At 64.0% G+C, this 18465-nt stretch overlaps 2 protein-coding genes across 6 annotated transcripts; both read right to left on the bottom strand.

Moving 5' to 3' along the window:
* Positions 1 to 64: 64 nt before the first annotated feature.
* LOC130157531 (cullin-9-like) lies at positions 65 to 16402 on the bottom strand. Of its 5 annotated transcripts, none has more exons than XM_056357220.1 (30): positions 16192 to 16402; positions 14787 to 15395; positions 12065 to 12219; positions 11195 to 11713; positions 10933 to 11068; positions 10308 to 10498; positions 9414 to 9798; positions 8971 to 9190; positions 8440 to 8647; positions 8145 to 8338; positions 7792 to 8009; positions 7428 to 7659; positions 7006 to 7111; positions 6456 to 6686; positions 6199 to 6289; positions 5943 to 6114; positions 5622 to 5727; positions 5165 to 5260; positions 4901 to 5076; positions 4306 to 4439; positions 4050 to 4226; positions 3658 to 3770; positions 3020 to 3202; positions 2544 to 2701; positions 1987 to 2197; positions 1735 to 1900; positions 1444 to 1589; positions 1148 to 1265; positions 541 to 743; positions 65 to 457 (listed from the first exon to the last, which is right to left on the bottom strand). In XM_056357220.1, exons 1-30 carry the CDS (start codon positions 16385 to 16387, stop codon positions 173 to 175), a joined length of 6135 nt encoding a protein of 2044 aa, XP_056213195.1. In that variant the 5' UTR covers positions 16388 to 16402; the 3' UTR covers positions 65 to 172. The 5 variants fall into 5 exon arrangements, 4 of the variants coding, with proteins under 4 accessions (XP_056213195.1, XP_056213196.1, XP_056213199.1 ...); XM_056357221.1 differs by having other exon boundaries at positions 6456 to 6683; XR_008824925.1 differs by having other exon boundaries at positions 320 to 457; positions 541 to 666.
* A 316-nt stretch (positions 16403 to 16718) lies between these two features.
* On the bottom strand, positions 16719 to 18389 carry MRPL2 (mitochondrial ribosomal protein L2). Its single transcript, XM_056357238.1, has 6 exons — positions 18115 to 18389; positions 17861 to 18002; positions 17671 to 17786; positions 17467 to 17577; positions 17051 to 17124; positions 16719 to 16961 (listed from the first exon to the last, which is right to left on the bottom strand). Exons 1-6 carry the CDS (start codon positions 18353 to 18355, stop codon positions 16749 to 16751), a joined length of 897 nt encoding a protein of 298 aa, XP_056213213.1. The 5' UTR covers positions 18356 to 18389; the 3' UTR covers positions 16719 to 16748.
* Positions 18390 to 18465: the final 76 nt, after the last annotated feature.

The raw sequence follows: 18465 nt of genomic DNA, 5'->3' as shown, positions 1-18465 counted from the left end.
CCTGGCCACACTCCAACCTGTGGCCCAGCTGAGCTCTCTGACAGACTACACACTGGGACTGGGAGGAGCTTGGCTCATTTATTTAAAATAACTCAAGTCTCAGTAAGAGACAGACTGAACCCAGGCATGTGTCAACCCAGCCTGTGTCCTCCCAGCGCAGCCAGGGCCTTGTCTACCTGAAGGTGGAAAAAGTCTGTCTCCTTCCAGCAGAGGCTGGGCTTGCTGCTGTCTTGATCTCTACAGTCTGGAAGGCAACCTGGGGCTGGGCCTGGGAGGTAGGGGATGGTGTGGGTTCCGCAGAGATGTATTCCAAAACATGAGGCCTCTCCTCCTGGCGCCGGAGATAGCCCTGGCTCAGCAGGTGCAGGATGCAGGACAGCACGTCCACGCTGTGGCAGCAGAAGCTCAGGAACTGCAGCCCTGGCCCCAGCTCACCCTTCTGACAGGCATCAATCACCTACGGCAGCAAGGGAGACGCATGTGGCAGTGCGGGCGCAGCACCCAGCCAGCCCCCCTCTCTGCCCCTCAAGCCCTCCATACCCTGAACACCAGGTTGTCAATGTGGAGCTGCTTCTCCACCTTGAGGATGCGGGTGATGAGGCAGCAGAGGACATTCCTCTTCCTTTCCAGGGCGCTGACCTCAGCCCTCTCCGCCCGCAGGTACCTCTGCTGGGGCAGCAGCCTCAGGTGGCGGCCAGACGAACGGGCCAGGGCTGCCTGGTTCAGCCGCAGCACATCTGGAGCTAGCACCCAACCCAGGGTCAGCCCAGCCCTGAGCTGGGACCTGAAGGAGCCCCAGGACACACGTGTGGCTGTTGGACCCAGCCCTGGGCCTCCCACCACTGCCTTCACAGGTGCCACTCCCATCCCCATCCCCCACACACAGCCCCAAGCAGCCGCCACACGCACAACCCCTGGCCCCGGTCCCCAGCCCCACAGACCCGAGGCAAAACCACCCACACTGACCCACGCGTGGCCCCACACACACCCCTGCCCACATGGCCTCAGGCTCCAACTGACCTGCACCCGGAGCGCTGACAGACTCGCCCCAGCCCATTGCTCCCCCTACGAGCTCAGGCACCCCCACCCCAGCACCCACTTGGGGCTCGGACCAGCACCGCCCCGGGGACCCCAGCCCCACACGCACCTCCCACAGCGCAGCTCCGCACCAGGACGCCCTCGCCGTGGGTCAGCGGTGTCAGCGCGTGGTGCACCAGCTCAGCAGGGAGACCCGTAGCCTGCAGCAGAGCCTCCACAGCCACCTCCTGCAGGGGGGTGCGGGCAGGGAACGGCAGCCAAGACCCGCTGGCCGCAGGCCCAGCCACGCCAGGCAGGGGCCCGTGCCCCGAGAACCACTCGAGACCCCGCTGGAAGGGGGGACAAGGTCCTGCCACACGCCAGCATCTGCTGCCTCCCTCAGCCCGCCGTGGCCCCAGCTCCTACCTCAGCGCCGTTGAAGCACAGCAGGATGTACATCTGCAGCGTGGACACGTGGAGGACGCAGTCTCCAAACTGCAGCTCAGCATGGCCCAGCCACGTCCACTGCAGCCGACGGGGCTTCGTGCACTCCCAGCCCAGCTGGCTCTGGCCTGCCGGAGACAGCATCAGTGCAGGGCCGGGGGCCGGCCCCACCAGGCTCTCCCAGCACAGCCCAGTGCTCCCACCACTTCTGGCTGAGCTGCTGTGGCCTGCTGTGGTGAGAGCTACACGCATGCACGCTGCTGCAACACTCACGCCGCCTGCAGAAGTTGGCAAACTCATCCAGGGGCGAGCTCAGCGCCGCCGAGAAAAACCTCCCAGGCTCGTCCATGTAGCAGAATGGGGAAACGGGCCAGCAGTGCGGGGACAGGGCCAGCACCTTCACCTCCGGCTCATGTACCACAGAGACTGTCCCCAGTGTCTGGGCGTGTGGACGTGAGGGCAGCTCAGGATCCCTGTGAGGAATGCGGGCAGCCCCCAGCCTCCCCACCCCACCAACACACTCACCTTATCTAGCCCTGTGTCCAGCTCCAGCAGCCACCTGTCCTGCTCCTGCAGCTGGAAGAGGCAAAACTGCTGCTGGAGCTCCTCCGACTCAGCCAAGTTGCTCAGCATATCCTGGGGGAAGCGGCTGGGGAAGCACAGTCCGATCTGCTCCACGACGGCTCCTTCCAGCCAAGACGGCCCTTGTGCCAGGAGCCGGTCCCCCAGGTAGTGCCTGCCACAGCCGCCAGCATCACGTCAGGGGCCGGCCCGAGCCCCATGGCCATCAGCCACCCACCGCAAGACCAACATGGCCCCAGCCTCGCAGCAAGGCACAGAGCCCCGGCAGCACCCGTCTTCCCCTCCCTTCCGCCAGCAGGGAACGGGCCTCTACAGAAATGCAGTGCCCGGCGGGACCCCGCAGCCTTTCCCTCCGCACACCCACACAGGGAAAAGCCAAGCGGGAGCACCAGGAGCACCACCGCCACACCAGGCCAGGCTCAGCCACGGCCTCAGTGCCACCTCCACGCCACGCCAGCTGCACCAGGCCCTCTGGTTCTGTGGAGACACGGCACCCTCACCGGTAGAAGTGCTCAAAGGTGTGGGCGAGCTCCAGGCCACTGAAGACGACGAAGGGCTCCAGCAGCTGCTGCAGCTGCTGCAGCGGCGCTGTGCTGCCCGCAGCCCCACGGAGCTCCTGGATCTGCCGGTCAAGGTAGCGGGCAAACTGCTCACTCACCTGCGGAGGGACAGGGCTGGCTGTGGAGGGGCCTCACTGGCTGCCCGCAGGGCCAGGCCGAAGGGAACAGCATGGGGGAGCAGCTGGGGAAACCCTGGGGCGCTCAGGCAGGGGCCGAGGGTGCCCAGGCACCCGCCCCAGGCAGCGACGCACCCGGTCTGGGGCTGACGAAGGGCAGGGCGCCATGGCTCAGCGGGGGGCCAAGGCACTGCCCACCCAGGGCTCACCCTGAGGCCGCAAGCCAGGGCTGCCTCGCCTGCTGCACCCGCGGCCAGCGAGGTCAGGGCCCAGCACCACTGCCATGCTCCCTCGACTCACGTGCAGGGCGGTAAGGAAGGAGAGCTGCAGCAAAGCCCCTGCGAAGCCCCGGCCCAGGGCCAACACAAAGGCAGCCCGCTGCCCAAAGAGCTCCGCCGTGGCACTGCGCAGGCGCTGGTACAGCCTGCAGTATCGCTCCACCAGGTCTGGCGCCTGCCCTGCTGCCTCCAGGAACTGCTGCACCTGCAGGACACAGCACGAGAGAGGTAAGCCCCGCAGCAGGACACCACCAGAGGGGCGAGCCCCGCAGCGGGACAGGCCCGTGGCCCATGGGAACATCCACAGCCTCGGCGTCACTCTGCTGACACCAACTGCTCAGGTCCCAGCCAGGGGCTGACTAGAGGCCCCAGTGCTGCCATGGGCTACCGAGAGCTTGCGGCGAGCTGGGAGAGCAGGGGCAAGACAGAAGCGCAGCAGCAGCCCAGCAGGAAACACAGAGCCCGACACTGTACCTGTCCCCTGGCCTGCAGCACCGCCAGGGTGGCAAGCACAGCGGGGCTGCCCCCACAGAGGCCAGGCAGTCCCGCACCCTCCCCACGCTCCCGGGTGACCACCAGGCACCGCTCCCTTCTACACCTGCCCAGTATGGGGTCCCACACACACCCTGTGGCCCCCACGGCCGGCCCCCCACGCTCTACCTGCTGCTGCACCACACCACGCCAGCACTGCCAGATGCTCTCCAGGTCGCCCGACTTCACCACCGCCTTCGCAGCCCTGGCCGCCGCCTCCTTGCTCTTCCCCTCCTTCCCGCCTGCCAAGGAACAGCCCTGGGCTGAGCCGGGCTCTGCGGGCAGGCCCTACATGCTGACCCACGACGGCCTCGCCCCTCTCCCCGCGGGGCGCAGAGCAGGGCAGATGCCAGGGAGCCATGGCTGCCGCAGGGACACGGCCACAAGCCTTCCCCAGCTCAGGGGCCTCAGGTGCCACAAGGGCCCCCTTAAGAGCTCCCCAGCGGATCCCCACAGCCACAGCCCCCTGGACCTCTGGCCCACCACCCCCCAGCCCCCCAGGAGGGCATCCCCTTGCTCACCAGCTGCTCTTGCCTCCTCCGGCTCTGGGCCGCCAGGGTCCACGTGCACCAGGAGCTGTGTCAGGCGCCGCACACGGGAACCAAAGACGGCACCGCAGCTTGTGGCATGGTGGGGTGGCTCCACGCTCTCCAGGTACTTGCTCAGCAGCCAGGCCAGGGGGCTGGCTCCCTGGGGGTCTGTGAGGCCAACCAGACTCAGAGTGGGGTGCCTCAGCCTGGGGCATGGCCCCCATAGGCCCGCGAGAGCGCAGGCTACCTGGGCTGGTGATGCTCCGCACCACGGGGTTCACCAGGGCCTCCCAGCACGTCCTGCCCAAGGCCCGGGCCGCCTCGTCATCGGGAAGGAAACGGTCAGCAAAGCTCTGCTCATGCTGCAGCGCCCGGTTCAGCCTGCAACAGCCATGGGCAGCACACAGCACTGCTGCACGCCTCCGCCCAGCTGGGGGGACACCCCAGGCAAGCAGAGTGTGGCCATCGCTCCCTGCCCTGCCGCTTGCCAGGCACGATGGCTCAGCAGCCCCGCTTGCCCCCAGCAGCCAGGGACCCTCGCTGCCCCCAGGCCCTACCCGCACTGGGTCTCGGGGCCCTCGTGGGCCCCGTGAAACTGGGGCGCTGTGCAGCACCCGTGGCCGCAAGATCCTGCCTGTGCCTGACTGACCTCTGCCAGGTCGGGACGCGCTGGCCCCTGTGGGGCACCTCTCTGGTCTCTCTGGTGGGTCAGCCATGCCCATGTGCTCAACTTAAACGTGGGGGACCCCAGGGTGGCCCAGGCCCTCTGGGCACCACCAGTGGCCAGGCAGGAACGAGGGCCCCTCCCTGCCCGGGGACGGCACAGCCAGGAGACAACTCACCTGCCAAAGAGCTGCAGCAGTCGTCCCCGGTCCTGGCAGATCTCCTGGCACCAGGCATGAGCCCGAGCGGTGCAGGAGAGGAACGTCCGCCGGCACAGCTGCTCCTTGAAGACAGGCCAGAAAGTGGGCTTGGGACCCAGCACCTCGATGCCACGCACACGTGTGTCAATGCCACCCTAGGGGACAGCGCAGCCCTCAGCTCCTCGGGCCCGGCCCTGACATCCCACGCTACCAGCTCCCCGGCCCAGCCCCCTGCTCCCCTACCTGCTGGCACCGCTTCACCCGGATCTGGATGATGGGCCAGAAGCGGGTCATGTTCTCCAGCAGGATCACTCTGCTGTCCGAGGGCAGGATGGTCACCTGCAGGCAGCCAGTGAGCCCTCAGCATGCCAGGCAGCCAGCAGCAGCCACCTTGTGTGCCCCGCTGGCCACCCCCGTTAAAGCCACGGCCTCTGTCCCCCACAGCAGCCCCTATGCAGCCACAGGCCACCCCCTGCCAGGGCCCCACTCGAGGCTCACAAGCCCCGGCACCTGTGCCCAAGTCTCCAGCACCTGCTGCCTACAGCCAGGCAGCCCCCGCAGCACAGCTCCTGCCACCCCCGCTCCCTGGAGGGCACCTCTCGGGGCCCCGCACCAGGGCGAGACCTTCTCGGGGCACAGCAAGGACCAGCCCACCGCTCCCGCGGGGACCCACCGCCTGCGCAGCCCACGCGAGACTCACTGCATTCAGCTCGGTTCTGATGGTGGCAGGGCTGTCTCCCCCCAGCACCACAACGCGGGCCGGCATGTAGCTGGAGTCCTCGCTGGCCACCAGCATGCTCATCTCCCTGCAGCACAGCAAACACGGTGCTGCCCAGCAGCCCTCACCTCCCTGCCCTGGCCCCGCGGGGCCAGCCACATGCGCTGCTGCCCATGTCCAGCAACCCCCACAGCGCAGACCACTGGGGCAGGGCTCACGCAGACCCCCAAAGGCCTCTTCTCCCCGCGCAGCCGCTGGCCCTCCTGGCCCCGAGGCCCCCCAGCCTGCCTGGCCCAGCCCCACCTGATCACCACACCGCACTGCATATGGACAGTGATGAAGTGGGAGCCGGTGCTGCCATTCGACTCCCAGTAGGTCTTGGGGTTCCTGTCCGTCAGCTTGCTGGCCCGGTGGGGGTTGGAAGAGACCTGCACCTTCTCCCAGCACTTGTCCTCCTTCACCTCCACGCTGGAGCCTGCAGGGAGAGCACAGGGAGCCTCCAGCCACCTGGCCAGCACACGTCAAGCACAGGGGCTCAGCTCTTGCTCCCCATGCTCACCTTTGCACAGGTTGCGCAGAAAGACGTCAAAGAAGGGGATGCTGATGGCCTGGTGGCTCCGGCGGTGCTCCTCAATCTGCCCCAGGACCAGCTATGGGACAGGGCCAGGCTCTTACCGGGCACCCTGGCTCCTCCTCCCCTCGCCCACCGCAGGGGCTGCAGCAGGCAGAGAGCAGAAGGCTGCCCCTTGGTGCCGCGGACAGCTGGACGGCCCCAAGACCCAGAGCCACAGTGCAGCCGGGCCTCCCCAGGCCCACCTGGATGCAGCCAGCCAAGATGCTGGTCGTCAGCTTCTTGTAGAGGCTGGCGTACTTCTCACAGTCCGTCACCAGCTCGAGCAGGGCTGGCGCCAGCGACGGAGCCGTGCTGTGCTTCTCCAGGGCTTTGGACAGAGCCTCGCGGGCGCCCACGTGGCACATCACCACCACGCAGTCCTTGCTGGTGGTGGCCAGGCGGTGCAGGAAGCCAATGACCTTCTGCACCACCTGCTGAGAGCAGGCAGCCGTCAGGGCCAGTGCCAAGAACCCACCAGGCCCCAGCAGCGGGCTGCAGCAGGGCTCCATCCCCGACACCCCAACACCACAGCAGCGCCTGCGAGAGCCCAGCCGGGCACGGCGCTGGGCATGCCAGCCACCGGGACGCAGCAGCCGCCAGGACAGCCGCCCCCCACCTCTCCCAGCACGTTTGCCACAACAAGGCCCAGCTGCCGCAGGCGGGGACTCTGCGTCACCAACGCCGGGCCCGGCCGATGCGTGGCACAGCCAGCAAAGATGCCCCTGCCTGCCGGGAGTCCCGGGGCCCCCTCACCTCCCAGTCACAGCTCTGGGCACTCAAGGAGGACAAACAGGGCTCCACACACTCGTGCCACGGCAGCACATCTTCCTGGTAACCATCCAGGAACTTGTTCAGGATCCTGAGTGACGGAGGGGCCCGCTCAGGCTGGGGCACACAGACAGCAGTGCCACAGGCAGCCCTCCTTCCCTGCCCCGCCTGGAGGGCCGGCACCCCACAGGCGCTGGGAGCCAAGGCTCCCCAGGCACCACACACACCCCACCAGCACCCTGCTGTCCCCACATGGCCCTGCGCCCCAGAACGCCCCAATCAGCACCCGCGTATCTGCTGGCGTGCCCCTGCCCCTGGTGAAGAACAGCCCCACCAGGACCCACAAACACGTGCCACGTACCCCCAACATCACCACCAGCGCTCACACACACACACCCTGGACCCACCTGAGGATGCTCAGGCTCACAGCCTTCTCTGCCCGCAGCAGCTCAAAGCTGCGCAGCAGCAGCCTGAAGCACCTGCGGTCCTGCAGCAGCTGAGCCGCCTCGCCAGAGAGGATGGGGCCTTCACCACAGAGCTGCCGCTCCAGGGCCACCACCACGTCCTTGGACAAGACACTGTCCCCTAGGCTGCCCAGAAGCATCTGCACGTCCCTCACCTCCAGCGGGGCCTCTCTGCCTGCCACGACAAGGACACGTGGGCCCAGCCCAAGCACTTGCTCGAGAGGTGCCAGCAGGTTGCTCTGCCTTGGCAGGCAAGGTAGCCCTGCCTGCTGCGCCTTGTGGGCCAGGGCATGGCGGGGGGTGCTACCTGCCACCTCCGGGCCCACGGGTAGCCGGTGCTCCGCAAGGCGGTTGATCACGCTGAGGGCCAGCATCGCATGAGGGCAGCCACTGCCCTGCCTGTCCCACCAGCAGCTCTGCAGCACTGCGGGGAGATCGCAGCTCACCAGCTGTTCCGCCAGGCCCCGGTGGCCGTCGATCAGCATGTTCACCACCAGCAAGCCGTTCTGCACGCCCGAGGAGCCCCTGCAGGGATGGAGCGATGTGGGCACCTTCCTCTACCAAGCACGCAGTCTCCCCTGCAGCCACCAGCCGCCTGCCCGCCCCACTCCATGCAGAGGGTACCCCCACCCCCAGCTGCTCTCCTCGCTCTGACCCTACCCTGGAACCCTCTGCATGGTGCTCATGGCTGCAGGGATGGCACTCAGCGGGCTTGCTGAGCCCTTGCCGGAGGCAGAGCCAATGCTGGCAAAGATCTCCCGCATCATCTGTGCATCGGCATGGTTCAGGGGCAAGGGATTTCCACTGGCACCGCCTGCCTCGCCAGCCACAGCTCCCACCAGCACCTTCAGGGCCTGCAAGGGCAACAGCAGTCAGGAGGGCGCTGGGCACCTCCGCCACACCTGGATGAGCCTGCAGCCTGCCCGCCCACCTACAGCATCTCTGTCACACTCACCGCCAGGCCAGCCTGCTGCACCACGGCGGAGGAGGCGTGCTGCTGCATGCAGGCCAGCACAGCCCGCACACCACCCTCCGTGGCAAACGGCACGCGCCACTCGTACTTCGCCATGAGCACAGGCAGCAACTGCAGCGTCACCACCACCAGGGCCTTCTCTGACACCTCAGCGCTCAGCAGCTCCACTGCCACCTTCACCAGCTTTTCCCTGCATGCAAAAGGGCGCCTCAGGAGGAAACTCCTGGCACCGCTGCTGGCACGTCAGCACCTCGGGCCCTGCCAGCCGCCTTCTCCCTGCCCCCATGGCTCTACCACACCTGAGTCAGCCCCAGGAATGAGCCTGCCCGGGACAAAGGGACACAAGATCCGCTTCTCTTCTTGCCAGGCACACAGCATACCAGCTACCGCACTTCAGCTACCGCACTTCAGCATACCAGCTATCGCACTTCCACTGCCACCTCCAGTACTGTCCCCCACCCCACCGACACAGCCCTCCCCAGCCAGCAGGAGGGGTGCGCAACCCTGGCTCACCCAATACTCCTGCTCCCCAGCCTGCCCAGGGATTTGCCGAATTGCTGCTCGGACTCGGACTCGGGCTCAGCCTCAGGCTCCTCCTCCAGGATCTTCATGATGTGCTTGAGCCCAGCTAAGCGCAGCCCCACCTCTGAGCTGCTGCTCTGCACCACGTCCACCACAGCTGCAATCTCGGCCAGCGAGCCCCTCTCGCTCACCCCCTCGGAGCTGCCTAACACTGGCAGGAGGGAGGCAGGGTGCAGGCGTCAGGGCAGCAGTAACACCCCCAAGCAACTCCCAGGGTGCCACGCAACCACAGACCCAGCACCCACAGGCTCCCCCCTCCCCAGGCAGCCTCCGGGCACATGGCTCCCCACGCCCTGCCCAGAGCCTTCCTCTGTCGAGGCAATGGCAATGCCTCCAGCACCGTGCGTGTTCCCCAGTGCAAAGCAGGCAACTACCTTTGATCTGCTCCTCTGTCACCTCTGGGAAGAACAGCCCTTCCCTCTCAAGGAGCTCACTGAACAGCTGCGAATCCGACTTCACTGCCACAACCGGGGCTTGGGGCGGCACTGGGGCTGCAGAGAGGTCTTCCTTTGCTGCCTTGGCCATCGTGGCTTCAGGGACGGTGCTCCTGCAGCCGGCACCCTCTGAGGACACAGCAGGGCTCCCCTTGCCACCCTGCCTGGCCCCGCTACCAAGGAAGTATTTGGCGTAGATGCGGGAGCCACGCAGGTCACGCTGAGCGCTGCCCTGGCACTGCTTCTCCAAGACCCGAAGCACCTTCTGGGCCAGCTCCACGGGTACTGACAGCTGGATCAGGGCTTCTTCGTCCATCTCCAACAGCTGGACAGAAGAGTTAAGTTAACCCTCGTGGACTCGCCACAGACCCCATGCCCTTCATGACGGCCAGTGCCAGAACAGACAGAAAGGCTGCACTGCCGGAGGCCCCCAGGGCCACTCCCCAGTGCCACCCTCCCCTGGCTGTCCCCAGCCCAACTGCCACCAGCCCACACCTCCCACCTGTACTCACCACCCAGTCACAACCAGCAGAATCACCCCATGGGCCTGCCTCGCCTACCCAACCCTCGCTGGACACAGTCACTCTTCCAGGGTCAGGGGAGACTGCACTTCCTCTCATCCCTCCCCCACCCCTCTGCCGTGCCCAGCTCCCCACGCTTTCGCCACCCCCCACTCACCCTCCCGTTTCAGTCCCATTTCTGCCTCATTCAGGCTGTCACTGCACGGCTCACAGCTCATGCTGGCCGCTGCCTCCTCTGGGGCTGGCCCCTCCCCTAACATTCTCCCTCACTCTCTCCCCCTCCCATGTCCCCACTGCAGGCTCTGGCCCATACCTGCTCCGCCTGCTCCTGATGGATGAGACAAATGATCTCTTTCTGCTCCTGCTCTTCCAGCTTCTTCACAAAGAAGAGCAGCTCCCACCACTCGGCACGGCTCAGGGCCTCTGCAGCCTTGGTCGGCTGCTCCCCCAGGTAAGGCAGGGAGTACAGCCCCGCAAAGGGCTTGCAGAAAAATGGCTGCGCAACTGCAGGAGAGCAGAAAGAGGAAGGGCACTGTCCGCTCTGCCAGTGCCCCCATCCTCTGCTGCTCACCCCACACTCCCCAGGGAAAGAGCTCATGTGGACCGTCTGGGCAGAAGAGGTCCCCACTGCCCCATGGCCTGTTGCGGCGGGGCAGCGAGAGAAGGGGAACATGCTGGGAGGAGACTTTAGAAGCTGTAGAGATGGGGACTACCATCTTCACTTGAACCTCTGTAGAGGCTACAAGGCTGTAGAACAGAAAAAGCACACGCTCAAAATGGGTGCCTCTAGCTCACTGCTCCCCCAACCTGTTCCCATGGTGCCTGGACCAGCTGGGGCAATGCACTTGGACACCCAGCACCAGCAGAACCCACAGTGCCAGCGTGCGGCTGCAGAAGGGCTGCAGAGAAGTCACAGGCCCAGCTGACAGGCTGCTCACCTGCTGCCAGTTTGTGGCTGCGTGCCAGAGTGGACACCTTCTCCTGGTGCTCATGATCCTCTTGCCCCAAAGGGCCTATGATCTCCACCATGTGCCAGTGAACCCAGTAAGTACAGCCCAGGGCTTGCCAGTACACCTGAGGAGAAGAGCCCAAGACACACCCAGCTGAGGGAAGGCAAGCCCAACCCCACTGCCCCCACATGAGGCTACACAACAGAGCAGAAAGGCCCCTGCCAGCCCCTGCCCTCCCCACAGAGGGTACCTGCACGGGCGGTGTGCCATCGTTGCTCTGGCGGAACTCCCCCTCGTCACCAGCGCTAACCTGCTCATAGTCCTCCAGCATGCGCACCCACATGCCATGCACCAGGTTTGCTTGCACATACTCTACATAGCTGCTGCGACTTGGGAAGGCTGAGCGCGTCTTGAAGATGCTGGGCTCTTTTGGTGGAGGAGTGGGGGCTGCTTGAGCAATAGTGCAGGACGTGGTGCTGTGCTGGAAGATGGAGCGGGTGGTGCGTGGCCGCAGCTCCTGTTGGGGCAGCAGCTCTGGCTTGTGGCTGGGGTCCCAGCCCATCACGTGCACCACCTCCAAGATAAGGTTTGCCATAGCCATGCTGAATTCAAACTCCTGCTTCACACGGCTCCTCTCCTCAGGGAGCAGGCTGGGCACAGCGCAGTCCTGCTGCTCCCATCCGGGCTCCATGCCACTGCTGAGCTTGTCCATGAGAGAAGTGACACACAGGTAGCGCTTCACCAGGACGAACAGCAGCTTCCCAGGGATCTGCAATGAGCGCAGCTGTCACACTCTAGCCTGCACAGTGCTTCCAGACCCCGGCTCTCTCTGAGCCACCAGATCATCCACAGTCAGGTTCCCACGATTGCTCCAGACCAGCAGGCAGCAGCAGAGACCTCTCAGCCCACCCTCATCTCCCTGCTCAGAGACAAGGCTCCCCACACGCCTCTCCACCACACCCCAGCCTCAAGCCAGGCCCACATCCTGTGCCAGCTCTCCCAGTGCTGTCCAGCTCAGCTGCCCACTGCCAACTACCCTCCTGTCCCAAACAAGGACACCAGCTCGGGTCCCCGACTCCCACCTCTCCTGACCCCTAAATCCCACAGGCCCAGCCACTACCTGCGGAAGGTGAATCCCCTCAAAGGACATGCACTGCTCTTCAGAGGATGTTGTCTCAGCGAACAGCTCCAGCAAGGTGTAGCGACTGTCGAAGTCCATATGCTGCTCAATGCCATCCTGCTGGCTCAGAGACAGCAGGACATAGGCCCAGCTCCCTGCAACAACAACAGAAACTCTTCGGGCCCCATGAAGACAACCCTCATGCCACCCTCCCTGAGCGAGACAGACCTGCATGCAAGGAACAGCCTGGCTGCTCAGCGTAACCTAGAACCGTGTTCTGTCCTTTAACCTGGACGGGCAACATTTTACTCCACTAATAATGCTGTGTTTCTTCCACCCCTAAAGCTGCAAGATTCCCCCAAAGAAGCAACCCCAAATAACTGGCTCCCAAACAGGGCTCCAGGGAATAGTGGAGTTAAGTCTTAACCTGAATCAGCCCCCACATCTGCCCCACTGGAGAGCCACATGAACTCAGGCACTAGGGCAGGGAAAGCCAAATGTCTTGTGGGACACACCACCAGCAGCAACCTTCCAGTGCACCCAAGCCTCATCAGACGCTTCGGAGCGGTGGCAGCTCCTCTCAAATGAGAGGACTGGGTGAGGACCACCCTCTACCAACCAGGGCTCTGCCAAGCCCCTTGGCACAGGTCTTCATTGTTAAGGGTATGCAGAAACATACTGACTGCTCCTTTAAGTGTATCCGGTCAAGGACGTTTTCACTGCAAAAAGGGACAGTAAGAAGGAAGCCAGAAACAAGAACATAAAGAATCACAAACGTGACTGACAAATACTAGCGGGAGGCAGTGATGAGAAACAAATCTGGTCAGTCACACTCTAATTATTATGGACATCTCAGTGTGAGAATGCTTATTTTTCAGTAAGATTATCTGACTAAGAACCTTGTCAAATTTGAGTGATAAGGAAAGGGAGAAAGACAAACACACAGAGACATAAAACCTGACCAATTACCGTTAACAAAGACAATAACCAGAAACAAACCCAGTCAGCTGCACTAATTGGTCTGTTATGAAGAAACTGCAGGCAAACTGGGACTTCGCTACTGATAAGCATGTAACCCTGAGGGTCTGGGATGTTGGAGGGTGCTCAGTGGAACTCTGTCAACAGACAGGGGGATGTGCATGGGCAGGGAAATGGCAAGGAACAGAGGGGGATGCTCAGAAAGGGGTATAAAAGGGGCCAGTTTTGTGTAAACCGTGGCCAGTCAGTGCACTTGTCTGACTAAGCCCTGAGCCTGAATGCTGCAGTTTGTCCTGTTTTCTTACATCTTCTTATTAAATCTTTTCCAATTATCTCTCCGTCCCACATGTGTGTGCATTGCAAGGAATGAGTGCTGGCAGCTGGTGAGACCTGCGTATGTGTGAGTGGAATTTAGTGCCAGCAACTGGAACCTGACTGGGGCTGCAGAAACCCTGTGGCCTGTGGTGTCAGCAACTGGAGCAAGTGAGCATCCTGGCGTTAGCAGTTGGAGGGGCCATTGCTCTCTGGATCTGGGGAGAGTCTCACAGACTTTGAGCCTGGAGAGTCAGCTATTGGGGACACTGGCCCAGAATGGACTGGGTGCCAACTACTGGAGTCAGACCAGGGGTGTAGGTACCCCTGGCCTGTGCTGCCAGCTGCTGGAGTGAGTGCTACTGGAGTGAGTGCAAGAGTCTCTGCTAACCACTGGAGTGGGTGGGGTCCTCAGCCATCAGCCACTGAGGAGGGAATGGTGTGGCCCCCAAAAAACAGCTACTGGGAGGGAGGCAAGTGAGGAAGTCAGCACTGGCAGCTGAAGCAGGACTGCAGTGCCTGGTGCTGGGGTGATGAGGGCAGGCATCTGTATCTTCTGCAGTCCTGCTGCGCATGCGGTATGCATGTAATTTGTCAGCAAAACTTCCTACTGGACTAGCTGGCAAGCAGGAGGCCCTGCATCCAGGCCAGGGTATAAGTGGTATAAGTCAGGTGGCAGTCTGTGCTGTGAGTGCAGAGGGACTTGTGAATATGGACTGTGTAAGGGACAAATGTCTGAGTGCTACAAGTTTGCTAACAAGCATCGGGCTCAACGAGCTGGCAAGTAGGGGGATCCCTCAGGTGGGTAGGGGGACTCAGATCCTGGTAGGGGTGCAGGGCAGGCAGCAGGGCCATGCTGGTACTCAAGTGATCCATGAATGTGTGTGTGCTTGTGAACGTGGAGAATGCTGCATGTGCTGGCATGAGTGACATTCTGTCTCTGCCAGCTGAAGAAGGGGCTTGGCTATCTGTGTTTGTGTTTATGTGAGTCCCGTATGTATGTGCTGTTAAAGGTAGTGCCTTGTGTCCTTGTCAGTCTCCTACGTGTGTCTGTGTGTCCCTGGGATGGGTGCTCAGCTTTGCTACTGGCTGAACCTGCAAACAGGAAAGTGGCAGCTGCATCTCAGCCTGAGAGACCCTACCTGCTGGCGAGGACAGCTCTCTTTGACAGCCCTTAACACTCCTAACAGCTAATTACCACTCTAGCTCAAGAACCCATCAGGGGAAAGAGCTCCCAAGTCTTAGAGCACCACAGACAACTTATTGTTAGATTAAGGAGCCCTTTGGAAGCTCCAGTCTGATTCTTCCCCTTTTGCCAACAAGCCCCTCGAGACACACTGCTTCCTAGGTACCCCACACCTACAAAAGGACTGGCACCCCTCAGCTGCCCAGCAGCACCTCCTCAGTGGCACTGAGTGGTAGCAGCCCTCACCTGCATCATGCGAAGCCAGGGCCCTTAGCATCTTGCCAGCACTGCGGCGGATTTGCTTCTCCTTGTGGCACAGCATCTTCATCAGCAAGTCGAGGGCTCCCGTCTCCTTGAAGGCACCCGCTAGTGAGCCAATGCTGGCGTACGCGCTCAGCACGTGGATGGTGTTGAGAATGGAGGACTCAGGGGCCCCGGTCTCAGCCATCTGCCGGCCAGCTCGCTGCACCAGGCTCCTGACATCAGCCTTCATCTCCAGCAGCGAGGCTTCATCCAGTGGGACTTCTGCAGCAAATGGGCTGGCTGCCTTCTCCTCTTTCACCCACTGCCCTTCCAGCTTCCTCTTGCCCAGCAGCGCCGGGCAGCTGGCACAGACCTCTTCTGCAGACATCCACATCAAGATGTTCTCTGGCTTGGTCTCTGCAGAGGAGGCACTGCTGCCTCCCACTGCTCTCTCTTCCAAGCTGACAATACTCCACTGGATCAGGTATTCAGGCTGGCCATCATGGCCCCGACGCTGCCGGAGCAGCTCCCCCGGGTAAGCCTGTAGTTTGGGTCCCAGGCGCACGAGCAGGTTGCCATTGTGCCTCTCGTTCACCATGACAGGAACTGTGCCTGCAGAGACAGAGGGGAAGCAGGAGCTGGGGAAAGGTGGCTGAGCACAAGCTTTGCTATGGCTAGAAATCTGTGATCCTGCAGGGTACAGCACTTGTGATGTGGCAGTGTAACACATGAAACGTACTGTTGTACTGGCTGTACTCAAGGCCAGTACCATAAGCCCCTAATGCAACACGACTATGGAAGTATGATACACAGCTCACTTTCTCCTCAGAAAACATCACACACAGAGCAACAAGGTAAGCAGGCAGGACACGGTGTTCTTTGGGCTGTTGAGCAGCCGTGGCAGGGCAGGCTGCGGGCAGCCTTTCCCGGAGGCTCAGCTGCAAAGCCCGGCTGTGCTGGCGGTGCGGGCAGCCCCGCGGGGGGCGCACGCTGGCCCCGAGTGCCGGTGCGAGCCTGTACCGGAGGGCCCCGCCGCACCTCACCCAACTGGGGCCGGGAGCGCGGGGCAGGAACAGGCCTGAGCTCTGGCCCTCCCGCTCCCCGCTAGAGGTAGGCAGCACCGGCGCCGCAAGTACCGGGCAGCGGGCTCGCCTGGGCAGGCCCCTCTGAATAAAGCTCCTGCTAAGCGTGGCCCAAGCGAGAGCTCCCAGGGCACCGCAAAGGGGCCTGGCCCGGCCCAGACTGCCGCAACCCCTCAGCGGCGGGCCGGGCCGTCTCGCCTCAGGGCTGCGGTACCGGGTCCTCCTCACAGACGGAAAGGTCGGGGGGTCGCCCCAGGCCAGCTCGGCTCGGGGCGCTCGCCAGCCCAGCCCAGCCCAGCCCAGCCCCAGCCCGCCCGCTCCCTTACCTCCCGCGCCGCTCCCCCGCACTTCCGCGGCGGGCGCGCATGCGCGGTGCGCCCCGGCGGGGAGCGGCGCGGGGCCCGGCTGCGCCGGCGGATGGGCACCAGGCAGCGCGGCGCCGGGTCGGCCGGGGGCACCGGGGGTTGTGTGGGGCGCAGGGCTGGAGCAGGGTGGTACGAGGAGGGGGCAGCAGTGGGGCATTACCGGGCCTGGAGACGCCAAGGTCCGCGCTCCCCAGCTGCGCAGCGGGTCACCGCGCCCACCAGCGGTCGCTTTACGGCCCGGCCGCCCGCTGCCCTCACTGCCCTGCCCGCGGAAGGCGGGAGAGGAGCCCCGCGGCCAGCCTCGGCACGGCTGTGCAGAGCTGCCTGACCCCCCCGTCCCCCCGTCCCCCCCCCCCGAAACCCCCATCCGCTTCAAGCTCAGGCCAGGGCAGCCCAACTCCCGCCAGGGGCTGCACGCAGCCAAATGAGCCTGCTGGGGAAACCCATCCCCTAAGGCCCGCGCAGAAGAGGCAGCAGGAACACGGCAGTGGTATGGAGAACTTTATTGGCTGGCAGCATCACTCCTGTGCTGTAACCCGCGGCAGGTTGACGTAGCTCTTCATGGGCGGGAGAGGCTTGATCTTGCGCCCAGCCCAGCCACCCTTGCGATGCCACAGGCCTGTGTGTGGGCGCTTGCCAAGCCAGCGATTCCGGCCTGCCTTCCCGATCACCCGCTTGTTGTGGTCGACGTTGGACACACGGCCCACCGTGGCCACGCAAGTCTCCAGCACCTAGGGGACAGAGAAGAGCTGCAGGCCTCTCTGGGGACATATGGCTGCAGGCCCAGGCAGCCAGGTCAGGGACAGCATGGCTCCTCTACCTGCATATGCCTCTTGGAGGGCAGCTGCACGATGGCCGTCCCATTCACTTTCCTCAGCAGCACCCCACAAGTCCCTGCAGCAGGCAAGAGAGGAGGCAGCTAGCTGCCTGGAGCAGCAGGACCAAGTATCCTACCGTGTGGCAAGTGCAGTCCCATGCTGGGAACTTCCCAAAGCCCCTGTCAGTGCCCTTTGTGCAGCACTGCTTCCCAAAGACAGGGCCTCAACACATCACCAGGAAGCAATGGGGCAGAGCTGCCCTTACCTCTCTGGAGGACTGTTTTGCATCCTAACACGGGGAGGAGAGGAGACAGCGATTCCCTGTCACTGGCCACCCAGGGTGGTGCACCCCCCCGCCCTCCATCTGCACCAAGCTGAAAATGGCTACAGACACTGGGTCCCCTTCCCAGAGACACACCAGCTGCCCGGATGTACTGCGCTCCCTTCCCAGGGTGGCTCTCCAGGTTGCAGATCAGCGTGCCAACAGGCAGAGCCCCCAGCGGGTAGGCATCCCCTTCATTAGCTGACACTGCAAGACAGAAGCTGCTGAGTTAGTTGGGCAGGGAGCAGCCGATGGATCCCTGGCAGGGCCAGCGCGGCCATCCCTGGCCCTGGCATGCACCTGCCATTCTGCCAATGTGAGAGGAGTTCGTGATGATGTCCCCTGGCTGCATGTTCTCCGTGGCAATGATCCAACGCTTCCGGTTGCCGCCGGCCACCAGGGCGATGTCAGCCGACCTGCGCAGGGCACTCATGGTGGGTGGTCCCCCCAGGGAAAATTGCCCGGGGCCAAGCCCACAACTCACACTCACCTACAAGGGTCGTATCGGACGTTGATGACCTTCTCAGTGAAGGGCTGCGGCGCGGCGCCCTCCTCGTAGCGCAGCCGCTGGAAATCGATCATGCGGTACCGCCGCTTGTGTCCCCCGCCGATGCCCCGAACGCGGATGCGGCCTGCAGAAAAGAGTAGCGGCTGCAGGTGGGCCTGACCCCAGCTCACCCCCGGCTGTCCCCGGGCCCTGCCCGCCCCCGGCTGCCCCCCGCCGGGCCCTGCCCGTCCTGCCACCTGTGTGGTCGCGGCCGCCCGTCTTCTTCATGCCCACGGGCCGCACCGTGTACTTGATCCGGCACTTCCACATGGGGTCTGTGGTGCAGCACGGCGCCGAGCCGCCCAACCCTCGGCAGGCAGCCGCCAGCGCGCCCCCCGGAAGGCGGAGCGACGCGGGCGGCCCGGCGGGCAGCCCAGCGGGCAGCGAAGCGGCCGGCCACAGGAGCGCCCTGAAGGCGCGGCACAAGGCCGCCGCCATCGCTGCCGGCCCGGTGCCTGCGCGGGGCCGGGGCAGGGCCTCGGCCGGAAGCGCCGCGCGGTCGCCGCAAGGGGGCGCCCTCCTGCCGGCGGAGCCACGGTGGCGGCCAT

The sequence above is a fragment of the Falco biarmicus genome, chromosome 12, assembly GCF_023638135.1.
Source record: "Falco biarmicus isolate bFalBia1 chromosome 12, bFalBia1.pri, whole genome shotgun sequence".
NCBI lineage: Eukaryota > Metazoa > Chordata > Aves > Falconiformes > Falconidae > Falco > Falco biarmicus.
This window is presented reverse-complemented; position numbering and strand designations above follow the sequence as displayed.